The 12,826-nt window shown below is 43.2% G+C and overlaps 1 protein-coding gene across 4 annotated transcripts in view; it reads right to left on the bottom strand.

The window, feature by feature from the left end:
- The window catches only part of LOC142661742 (uncharacterized), a 191,053-nt gene that overhangs the window by 130,250 nt on the left and 47,977 nt on the right, over window positions 1-12,826 (bottom strand). For all 4 annotated transcript variants that reach the window (XM_075839265.1, XM_075839264.1, XM_075839262.1 and 1 more), the window contains exons 12-14: window positions 3,192-3,384; window positions 2,981-3,117; window positions 526-750 (exon numbers count right to left, since the gene is read on the bottom strand). In XM_075839265.1, the coding sequence (XP_075695380.1) occupies window positions 526-750; window positions 2,981-3,117; window positions 3,192-3,384 (555 nt within the window). The remainder of the gene's footprint in view (window positions 1-525; window positions 751-2,980; window positions 3,118-3,191; window positions 3,385-12,826) is intronic.

Below are 12,826 nucleotides of genomic sequence, written 5' to 3'. Positions count from 1 at the left end.
GGGGCTCCGTTAGGGGCCTCCGTTGCAGATTCCATCAAAAATATCGGAAACAATAGCACAGCATGATGCGCTATTGCTACTGGTAAATCCAAGGATACCCTGATGGAAACCATTAAAGTCAATGGGTTCTGTCGGGCGCCGGTTGTCTCCGTTGTTCAATGGAGCCTGCGCTTCTGGCATTTTCATTGGTCTGCTCTTCTGACAGAGCAGAACAACGGAATGCCGAACACTGATGTGAACAGGGCCTTATACTTCTCACAACTGAGAGGTGGATAAAACTGTATCCAGTCCAGGAAATTGCAATCCTCTTGATATACAGCCCAGGAGAGAGTTTTGTGCTGTCTACAATGGTCACAGTTATAGCAAACGCATAGTTGTGAACAGTTTGTATGGGTCCAGATCGTTATCATCCACTGACAGCAAACAGAGATCTTGAAAATGGTGAATAATTAATCAGACTGTAACAAGTTGCACAGAATATGCTTTTCGGAAGTTCGCTGCCCATCTATTTTATCGCAGACTCACCTTCAGTACAGAAGTATCCAGCGCTGCACTTTCCAGAGGGGCTTTCAGCTCCAGCCAAGCAGAACCAGCCAGCAGGACATGGATAGCACTCTCTGTCAGATGCCAAACTGGGTCTGTCGCTCCATGTCCCAGGAGGACACTTATACTGGGAGCCATGCTTTGTTCCTGGAGGACAGTAATGACCCCGAGGACAAGGAACTGGCGGACGCTGTCTTCCTCCTGATCCTAAGAAAACACATGTATTTATTAGATGTGCATATAGCGTACCTCCTGAGCAAGACAAGGCTATATAGTGTTTAAAATCGTTATGTCTGTTAACTATATTTATGATTGTGGCGGGGGGGGGGATATATGGATTAAAATTGAAATCAGAATAAGGGATTTCTGAGAGTTCCAAGAATTGAGCTTATAAAGAACAAACTTACCAATATACTATTTATGCCCTCGTTAAAGGGAGTCTTTAAAGAGGCTCTGTCACCAGATTTTGCAGCCCCTATCTGCTATTGCATGTGATAGGCGCTGCAATGTAGATTACAGTAACGTTTTTATTTTTAAAAAACGAGCATTTTTGGCCAAGTTATGACCATTTTTGTAGTTATGCAAATGAGGCTTGCAAAAGTCCAAGTGGGTGTGTTTAAAAGTAAAAGTCCAAGTGGGCGTGTATTATGTGCGTACATCGGGGCGTTTTTAATACTTTTACTAGCTGGGCGTTCTGATGAGAAGTATCATCCTCTTCTCTTCAGAACGCCCAGCTTCTGGCAGTGCAGACACAGCCGTGTTCTCGAGAGATCACGCTGTGACGTCACTCACTTCCTGCCCCAGGTCCTGCATCGTGTCGGCCACATCGGCACCAGAGGCTACAGTTGATTCTGTAGCAGCATCAGCGTTTGCAGGTAAGTAGCTACATCGACTTACCTGCAAACACCGATGCTGCTGCAGAATCAACTGAAGCCTCTGGTGCCGATGTGTCCTCGCTCGTCTGACACGATGCAGGACCTGTGAGTGACGTCACAGCGTGATCTCTCGAGAACACGCTGTGTCTGCACTGCCAGAAGCTGGGCGTTGTGAAGAGAAGTGGATGATACTTCTCATCAGAACGCCCAGCTAGTAAAAGTATTAAAAACGCCCCGATGTACGCACATAATACACGCCCACTTGGACTTTTACTTTTAAACACGCCCAGTTGGACTTTTGCAAGCCTCATTTGCATAACTACAAAAATGGTCATAACTTGGCCAAAAATGCTCGTTTTTTAAAAATAAAAACGTTACTGTTATCTACATTGCAGCGCCTATCTGCTGCAATAGCAGATAGGGGCTGCAAAATCTGGTGACAGAGCCTCTTTAAGCACATTTTAGGCTAACAAATGTCTGGCACCGCTAGTTAGCGATAGTGTAAAGGAAGATGTACATACCAGTGAGATGGATCATAGGGCTTGCATCACGGTAAAAATTTACTCTTATTCCGCCCTTCGCCGTATTCTAAATAGGTTGCAGAGTCCGCCGAACAAAAAAGTGTCTGGCATTTAGAGCTCCAGACGATCCCCTGTTGATTGACGACTGCTTGTATGGCGATGAAGGAGGAATACGTAACACTGGGAAAAAAGGTATTTTATACCCTGATGCAAACCCGATGATCCACCTCACTGGTAGAGTAAAGGAAGATGCACAAATTGTTAACTAGATACCAGCCGTTTGTCAGCCTAAAACGTGCAAAACTGGCAGACTCTCTTTAAGCGCTGTGCAAAACTGGTGTAAGTATGTAAAAAATATGGAAGCGGAGGCCGGGCATCGTTATGACATCAATCCCAAACAGTCACATGACCGTATTATCTATAAGACTTTGAAGGCACTGCTCATGTCCAAACAGCCAATGGATGACGAACTCACGTAATCGCTTGGACTCCACGTCGCAGGGCGCTTTTTGGTTCAGCGTTTACAGGGATACAATTAGTACACGATATATAAAAGTATTTTATTCATTATACTCTTCGTAGAGTATGATAAAAAAAGTAACAAGCTTAACTCTAGTAAAATTCCTTTAAACCTTTAAATAAAACTAGTTTTTTTTTAGAAGTTTAACATTTGTTTTAAAAGTTTTATTGGAGGATAAAACTCCAGGTAAACAACAAAGTTACACATGGATGTATAGATCAACCCGGTGTAATTAGAGACTATGACTGCAACCATGGACCTGGGAGATGAGTATGAGGGCACAAGACTGGGCCTGGACAAAGGGGGTAGAGAGGTCATCAGTAAACACAGTGCCCCGGTGGTCATAGACGTGTTCATTTGACACCACACAGAAGATTTCTGCATTTGTTCAAAGGGAGCATCATACTATTATACTCTGGCTCTATGCAATGCTCCTTTATAATACACAAGGGAATATAGATAACCCTGAAAACCTGAGAAGGTATAAAAAGGAAACCAATTATATTACGGAGAGGCTGTACCTGTTGCACAGAAAAATCTGTCTGGACAGATCTCACATTGGGATTTGTCAAAGAGACTTTGGCTGTCACTGTATGTTCCGGCCGGGCAGGCATTCTCAGACGATGTAGCAGATCGAGATCCCACTGGGCACACATACCTGGCACAGCAAGACACAGTAATAAATACACAGGCTGTCTGCAAAGCGAAGGTCACACAAGGAGTCTCACCCACCCAGGCGAGCAGTCTGTATCTGGTTGGGTTAGGCCGGAACGAGTACAGGCGCTTCCTGCTGAACACGGTGTGCAGTCTCCGGATTGATCCTGCCCCTCCAAGGGGTTTTGGGTGCCCGGTGGACATGGAATGGGGTAGCTGGTATTTGACAAGCAGTAGAATCCAGCAGGGCACAGGCTGCACTCCTCTATTCCTGTAAAGTAAACATGAAGACTATGAGTTTTTGTTTGGCAGGGCAAGATCATGGTCTGTAGAACAACAAGGAGGCCACGACTTCTGACGAACGTTTAAAATTGATGGCGGGAGACACACCGTCTTGGAGAGCGGGTGTTGTGTGGTTGGCTGGACCGTCCAGTCTCCAAGGATGTGTCTTCTGACATTACAATTTTCAGGAGATGTGGCCAAACTTGTAGCAATTCAATTACAAGAGACTGGACAACCCTTTTAAATCCCTATAAAAAACATGTGAAGTTAATGTCTTCGTCAATGCTATGTATTATGGGATCTTATCTGATCCAACATTCATTATCCAACCCATAGAACCTGATCATAAGGTTAATATACTAAAACGGGTCCATCAATGGTGTACTCGTCCGGCTAGTCGTGCTGGCGTCCTTTAGCTTACTCCTGTACGAGCAAGTCTTTACAAATGGCGTCTGATGTACCGCCGCACAGTACGGACGTTAGTCTTCCTTATGTACAACTGTGCTTTAAACTTTGATACTTAACAAAAAAAAAACTGTAATAAAGGAAAACTCAGGCGATGTATATGGAGCGCAGCACAAAGTCCAGTGTGGATAAAAGCTGAATCATTTTTGCCCCAGGGTGATATGCCACAACCAGAGAGAAAAGCATAATTGAAGCTGTTCCTTTCGTCAGCATGAAGTGTAGAGAACGATGCAACGTCTATTCTCGGTAGATGACTGACGGCACTTAACACCGTTTTATTTATTATTATTTATTATTACTAAAGCTTAATCACCCTATAATAAAATGTTCTGCCAATTTCCAATGTACTTTGTGCAGCAAATCCTCACCACCTCTGCTTGCTGCCATTGAAGGGGAACATTCTTGACTTCATCCAGAGGATGTAAAAACCTCTACAGACCAAAATACTTGTCACAGCTAAGGGTTTGCTACAGTTGGATCCAGTAAGGAAAACATAGAAGAGTGATTTGTGCTTCTATCCTGAAAGTTTGCTACGATGCATTAATGCAGGTAAAATGTATCAGCCTGAAGTACGTATTTTTTTTTGCACATATGACTGGATACAAGTGTAGTGAACTCCATCAGTGTGCGGTCCGTATAGGTTTTCGGTCTTTGAATGTAACCAAGGATTTTTTCTTTCATCGACAACAAGCAGGAATCTTGAAATTGGAAGTAAGCATGTTAGAAAGCTGCTGACTGAACTTTCCATTAAAAAGTGATTAAAGGGAAGGTGTCATGAAATTATAATTTTTTTAAATATAATATTACTTTTAATATGATATTAACATAAATTGTATTTATTTGTGTTCTCGTGTTCTTCTTTTTACTTTTCTCTCTCTTTTACTTCTCTATGGGGGCTGCCATTTTTTTTTCATCTCTGTATGTGTCGATTAACGACACATTCTGAGATGGAATACAACCCCATGGAGAATGAGAACGGGAGCCGTTCCATTCTCTGCAGCGTACACCGTCTGTGTGGGAACGGCGCATGCGCCGCTCCCACACAGACCAAAACAAAGCTCGTCGCAGTGCGAAATCCGGCGTCATTTTCTTGTGGACCGGAAGCCGCTGCCGGGCAGTAAAATGACGAGTTTCGGCCGCGGCTTCCGGCCATATGTTCAAGGAAGCGAAGGCACAAGGTATAGGAGCGGAGGCGGCGGCAGGAGAAGGTAATTTATGTTCGTGTATGTGATGTGTGTATTATGTTCATGTATGTTCGTGTGATACGGTCTGCTGAGCACTGTATCTAATCCTCCTACACTGTGCATTTGCTCAGAAAATGGCGGCACACAGTGTAGGAGGTTTGAAGATTTAAACCCCTCCTTCTCCTGGCACTAGCCAGAATAAGGGAGGGGGGATTGTGTGAGGACACTAGAGCGAGTGTGTCTACCCCAAATTTGCAGCATAAAGCAATGAGGTTGCTTTACCACATTGACCATGCTGCAATTTTGGGAACTGCTCCCTCTAGTGCTCAGCACATGGAAATGTTATAAATTAGAATCTAATTTATAATATTTCCTGACTTGTGAAAAAATGTAATAAATAATAATTGTTTAACTAAAAAAAAAAAAATGATTTTCTAGCGACACATTCCCTTTAAGATTGCTTTACATACAGCAAGAAAGGGTTAAAAAAACTGACTTGCATGCATAAGTTTGTGTTATATATATATATATATATACTTTTTTTTTTTAATTAAAGGTTATGTAAACAATTTATTTAGCTATTTTTTTTCGTTTGGTTTATATGCATCCGAAATAAACTTTTCAGATAGCCTTGATAAAAAAATATCCTGCCGTTTGTGTATGTAACTTCTACACTGACTTATGTATCTCCATGGCTACAGACTACAAACACTGTGTGTATTATCATCCTACAGTCACGTCCTACTCCACCCCCTCTTCAGGCAAACCCCCACAAACAGCAGAGGTGGGGCAGATGTAGTAAGGTAACATGTGACTGCGGGATCAGACAACACATGGCGTACGAGCGCTGCGGTCCCTTCAAGACAGCTGATCGGCGGCATTCCCGAAAGTCGGATCCCGACCCAACAGCTATTGATGGCCTATCCTGAGGATGGCTTTCCCATGGGTCGGAGGTCCAGAAAGTCATTTTCCCACCGATCTTTCCAGCAGATAGTCATAACAGTATTTAAATGGGAAAATCTCTTTATTTTTAACTTCTTTCCTATATCCCCTTGTCTTACAGTTTGCTTTGAGCAGTGTAGATTAACCCCTTCCCGCACCTTGGCGTAACTGTACGTCCAGATAAGCAGTAACTTCGCGCACCTGGGCGTACAGTTACGTCCGCGCTTTAAAAGTTAACCGCCGCGCGGCGCTACACCGCAGCGGCGGTTAACTGTGCAGGGTGTCAGCCCTGCTCTCCCCGTTGCCGATAAGCGGCCTGTCGCCGCTGAAATCGGCAATTAACCCCTTCGATGCGGTGGTCGATTGCGATCACCACATCGAAGAGGTTTACAGCGGATCGGCAGCCCCCCACATGTATTTGCGGGGGCTGGCGATCCTTATCATGGCAACCAGAGGCCAGACAATGACCTCCGGGTTGCCATGTACGGAAGCCTCGGAGGATCAGCCTCCGGCCGTTCCTCCTCTGCTTCCTGTCAGTGTGACAGTTACGTCACAATGACAGTTAGAACACATTACACTACGTGTGTAGTGTAATGTGTTCCAGCAGCGATCAGAGCTGCAAGTCTAAGTGTCCCCTAGTGGGACAAGTAAAAAAAGTTAAAAAAAGATAATAAAAATGTTTTGAAAAAGTGTAAAAATAAAAGTTAGAAGTGACATAAACAAAGAATGCTTTTTTTCCTATAATAAGACTTTTATTATAGGAAAAAAATTAACACGTTAAAAAAAGTACACATATTTGGTATCGCCGCGTTCGTAACGACCCCAACTATAAAACTGTAATATTATTTTTCCCGCAGGGTGAACACCGCGAAAAAAATAAACGAAAAACAGTGCCCGAATCACAATTTTTTGGTTACCAACCCTCCCAAAATATACAATAAAAAGTGATCAAAAAGTCGCATGTACGCCAAAATGGTACCAATACAAACTACATCCCGTCCCGCAAAAAACAAGCCCTTACACAGCTTTTTTGACTGAAAAATAAAAACGTTATGGCTCTAAGAATATGGTGACACAAAAAATAATTTATTTTATAAATAAGTGATTTTATTGCACAAACGCTGCAAAACATAAAAAAATTATATACATCTGGTATCGCCGTAATCGTATCGACCCGCAGAATAAAGTATAATGGTCATTTATAGCCCAGGGTGAAGGCCATAAAAAAAACAAATAAAAAACATTGTCAGAATTGATGGTTTTTGGTCACCTTGCTTGCCAAAAAATGGAATAAAACGTGATCAAAAAAATTTCTGGTACCCCAAAATGGTACCAATGAAAACTACAGATTGTCCGTCAAAGAATAAACCCTCACACGGCTCCGGTGGAGAAAAAATAAAACAGTTCTGGCTCTCAGAATATGGCGATGCAAAATGTGCAGAGCGTTCCAAAAGCAGATAAGATCGGGCACCATTTATCAGTGCGATACCGGCCACACATCTGCGGATTATTATTTATTTACTGCATTATTATACCCTCTTATTATGCCCTGATGTACCCCGCACAGATAACATGTACCCTGATGTACTCCGCACAGATAACATGTACCCTGATGTACCCCGCACAGATTACATATGCCCCCACATTATAAACTGAAACACCAGCAAAACCCCAAACAGAACAACTACCAAGCAAACTCTGTGCCCCAAAAGCCAAATGGCGTCCCTCCCTTCTGAGCCCTGCAGCGTGCCCAAACACGCGTGCCCAAACACCAATTTACGTCCACAGATATGGCATCGCCATACCCGGGAGAACCCGGTTAATATTTTGAGTTATTTGTCTTCAGTGGCACAAACTGGGCATAACATGTAGTGCACTAAAATGGCATATGAGTGGAAAATTGTAACCCCTGCGCGCACCATGACATAGCATGTCTTAGTGTGGGGGTGATGTATGGAGCGTCTCACATAAAAAATAAAGAATTTAGAACGGCAAAATCGCTGTTTTTTTGGTCACCTTGGCTCTATCTAAAAATGTAATAAAAAGTGCTCAAAAAGTTGTATGTACCAAAAAGTTGCACCAATAAAAACGACCGCTCGTCCCTCAATAAATAAGCCCTCATACCGCTCTATTGACTGAAAAATAAAAAAGTTGTGGCTCTTGGATGAGAGATGGATAGCATTATGGCATCTCATGAAAGATCTAGATATATTATTCTATAATATCTTTCAAACATTATGTTTTTTATCATTGAACCAATGAATGAATTTGGGACACTATAAATATGGTGTGTTTGGCAGTACCTGTCAAACTGCTCTGAAGAAATCCCGTTCAGGGATGAAACGCGTCAGCTGTTCTAATTAACGGGGCGGGTAGTGACGTCCAAACCCTGCCCTGAGAATACCTGTCCAGTGTTGAAGATCACACGTGGAAGGAGACATACTCTGGAAGTTTTATTTATCTGGTTGCCGGTGTGCGATCCTGTTCCATTGGGTCTGTTCCTCTCGGAGTGCCCTTATCCAGCTGATATACCGGGGTGCGATCCTGCATTGTCGGGTGGAGATTTGAAGGCTTTGAAATTTATGTGTGGCCACACAAAGTGAACTTTCCTTCTGTGGAGATTTGCTATTTTCCACCTCAGAGCTGACCGCTTCCCTGCATGGTTTCCCGGCACTTGCTGGATGTCGAAGGTAAAGGTAAAAAACCTATAAAAGTTGATGTCTTGCCTTAAAGCCTAATATCATGAGAGCTACACATTGACCCAAAGGTCTGTGAAAAGACTTCCTATCACCATAAAATCTGATTTGGATCTGAGGATTCATTAATGAGAGGGGGGAAAAAAAAGCACGCTGTTAACCACATTCCTTTAATTCATGAGGCTATTTTCCTATCTTGAGAGTAAAGTCATGTTACTTACATATAAAGTGAATTTCTTTAAAAATTTCATTACCAGCTACTCCAAATAGGAACTCTGGCCATTTTGTGATAAAAATAATATATATGTTTGAAAACCGCAAGTGTGAACACAACCCAGCGGTTTTTCATTTTTTGAAATCTTTCAAAATTGTTTATACATATATAGTTTGATATATATCCATCAGGCAATATCACCTATGTTTTGAAGGTTCTATTGTATGTTTTCTTTCCTGGCCAGGAGATTTCTCTTTTTAAATTGTAAATTTTGTATTCATGTATAAATTAAATGTGGCCGGTATTATCTGGATTCAAAAATAAAATACTATGTTAAATTTTATTTAACCCAAGAGTGCCTAGTTATATTTCTGGATCATTTTTCTTTTTTCTTTTTTTCTATTATCTTTATCAGGAATGGCACCGTGCTATATTATATTGCAATTTTGGGTTTGTTAGGTATGGTTTGGTTATAACCACATATTTTTTCTATACCTCATACCGCTCTATTGACTGAAAAATAAAAAAGTTGTGGCTCTTGGAACGCGGGGAGGAAAAAACTAAGAAGGAAAAGAAAAAAATGGATCACTGCAGAAAGGGTTAATTACTTTCTAATGAAAAACCATTTATGACCACACGTGGGGTATTGCCGCACTCGGGAGAAATTGCTTTACAAATGTTGGGGTGCTTTTACCCCCTTTATTCTTTGTGAAATTGAAAAAAATGCAACATTTTAGTGGAAGAAATGTCGATATTCATTTTCACGGCCTAATTCTAATAAATCCTGCAAAAGACTTGTGGGGTCTAAATGCCCACTATATCCCTAGATAGATTCTTTAAGTGGTGTAATTTCCACTTTTGGGGGGTTTCCACTGTTTTGGTACCTCAGGGGCTTTGCAAATGCGACATGGCACCCAAAAACCATTTCAGCTAAATTTGAGCTCCAAAAGCCAAATAGCGTTCCTTCCCTTCTAAGCCTTGCTGTGGGTCCAAACAGCAGTTTATTACCACATATGGCATATTTCCGTAATCGGGAGAAATTGTTTTACAAATGTTGGGGTGCTTTTTCTCCTTTATTCCTTGTAAAAATTAAAAATGGCTACCTTTTTTCAGAAAAAAAGTCGATTTTTACCTTTACAGAATAATTTCAATGAATTCAGCAAAACAACCGTGGGGTCAAAATGCTAACTTTACCCCTAGAAAAATTCCTTGAGGGGTGTAGTTTCCAAAATGGGGTCACTTTCCGGGGGTTTCCACTATTTTGTTCCCTCCAGTCAGGGGCGTAACTAGGAAAGACTGGGCCCCATAGCAAACTTTTGACTGGGGCCCCCCCTCCCCTGGGTGTCACACAACCCCCCCCCTTGTAGATAGTGCCTTTTTTACAGCCCCCCCTGTAGATAACGCCATACAGCCCCCCCTCTGTAGATAGCGCCATACATCCCCCTGTAGATAACGCCATACAGCCCCCCCTCTGTAGATAGCGCCATACATCCCCCTGTAGATAACGCCATACAGCCCCCCCTCTGTAGATAGCACCATACATCCCCCTGTAGATAACGCCATACAGCCCCCTGTAGATAACGCCATACAGCCCCCCTGCAGAGAACGCCATACAGCCCCCCTGTAGAAAACGCCATACAGCCCCCCCCCCCTGTAGGGAACGCCATACAGCTCCCCCCCTGTAAGGAACGCCATACAGCCACCCCCCCCCCTGTAGGGAACGCATACAGCGTCCCCCCTCCCAAAAAAATGCGACCTACAGTGCGCCCTACAAAAGACATGTATCCCCTCTCCACAGGATCTCCACAGGACATGTATCCCCTCTCCACAGGATCTCCACAGGATAGGGGATGCATGAGTGATCGCTGGCAGCGATAGGGAGAACGGGGGACTGAAAGTCCCCTGAACTTCTCCATGACAAACCTCTGACTTCCGGCGTCTGCGCAGCTCAATAAAAATGAAAGGAGCGCTGGTCACGCATGCGCACAAGCACGACCGGCGCTCCATTCATTTCTTCGGAGCTGCCGACACAGACGCCGGAAGTCCGAGGTTTGTGATAGAGAACTTCAGGGGACTTTCAGTCCCCCGTTCTCCCTATCAATGCCAGCGATCACACATGTAGCCCCTGTCCTGTGGATATCCTGTGGAGAGGGGATACATGTCTTGTGGACACCGTTTAGCCATTTTTAGCACGTGTTAGTTAAATGGCTATAACTTTTTTATTTGTTGGGCTAACGACGTGATTTTTGCGACGTTTTTTTCCGTAGACAATGCAGGTTTCATTTTTTATCGTTTTTATACACACCTTTTTTGCTATTTTAGAATTTTTATTCATGAAGTTTGAAAATAATAGTAAAAAAATAAGCTTTTTTAGATTTCAGCTATTTTTTGTTTTTGGTAATAACATAGTTTTACCCTAAAATAGACCTTTTATTTGTGATCGTCATCGTCTACCGTAAATTTTTATATATTACACGTCTATATTAGGGTAATTGGGTCAGCGCTAGCGTTACAGCAATGATTGGCGGCGGGGGGGAACGTTTTTTTTTTGGGGTGGGTATTTTATGTGTATTTATTATTTAATTTTTTTTTGCACTTTACTTTACAATTTTTTTATTACTATGGTCTGTCCGCCAAAGGTCAAAGAAGACCTATGGGGAACTTTATATATATTTTTTTCTTTCTTTTACACCATGTTTTTCCCCTGTAACTGGAGCTGCACAGCAGCCCCAGTTACAGGGGAAATCAGCCCTCTCATAGTGACGATTGTCACTAATAGGACTTTGCTGGGTCTAGTAAGACCCACCAGCAGTCTGCCACTAACGGCACCCGGCGATCATGTGACCAGTCACATGATCACCGGGAGGAATAGAGACAGCGCCGCTGCTGCTGTCTCTATTCCTGTACACAGCGCGCATTCAGCGCTGTGTACAAGTGATCAGAGAAGACAGAAGCAGCGAAAGCTGCTTCTATCCTCTCCTCAGGGTCCCCGGCAGTCACTGACAGCCGGAGACCCGACATTCAGCTGCCCGATCGCGCGGGCAGCAAGTTAAAACCCGAGCCGTAGAAAGTCTATGGCTCGGGTTTTAAGGACCCTGACCGCTGGCCGTAAAAATACAGCCAGCGGTCGGGAACCAGTTAATGGCAGAGCGGGGAGATACCTCCCTGCTCTGCCGTAGTGTTCAGTGGCGTCCCGCTGTAGCAGCCATAGCGGCTGCTAGCGGAGCCTCCGGCCATGGTGGGGGCCCGTGCCGGCGGGCGACACGGGCCCCCTCATGCCGCGGGCCCCGTAGCAGCCGCTACTGCTGCTACGGCGGTAGTTACGCCACTGCCTCCAGTGCATTTCAAACGCGACACGGCACTGAAAACGATTCCAGCAAAATCAGAATTTCAAAATCCAAATGGTGCTCCTTCCCTTCTGAGTCCTGCTGTGGGTCCAAACAGCAGTTTATTACCACATATGGGGTATTGCTATAATCAGGAGAAATTGCTTTACATATGTTGGGGTGTTTTTTCTCTTTTATACCTTGAAAAAATTAAAAATTTCTACGTTTTTTCAGAAAAAAGTAGATTTTCATCTTCACAAACTAATTCAAATAAATTTAGCAAAAAAACTGTGGGTTCAAAATGCTAACTATACCCCTAGATAAATTCCCTGAGGGGTGTAGTTTCCAAAATGAGGTCACTTTTGGGGGTCTTTATTGTTTTGGCCCCACAAGACCTCTTCAAACCTGACATGGTACCTAAAATATATGCTAAAAAAAGGAGGCCCCAAAATCCACTAGGTGCTCCTTTGCTTCTGAGGCCTGTGTTTCAGTCCATGACCGAACTAGGGCCACATGTGGGGTATTTCTAAAAACTGCAGAATCTGGGCAATAAATAATAAGTTACATTTTTTGGGAAAAACCTTCTGTGGTACAGAAAAAAATG

Source organism: Rhinoderma darwinii, chromosome 10 (assembly GCF_050947455.1).
Source record: "Rhinoderma darwinii isolate aRhiDar2 chromosome 10, aRhiDar2.hap1, whole genome shotgun sequence".
Taxonomy (NCBI): domain Eukaryota; kingdom Metazoa; phylum Chordata; class Amphibia; order Anura; family Rhinodermatidae; genus Rhinoderma; species Rhinoderma darwinii.
This window is presented reverse-complemented; position numbering and strand designations above follow the sequence as displayed.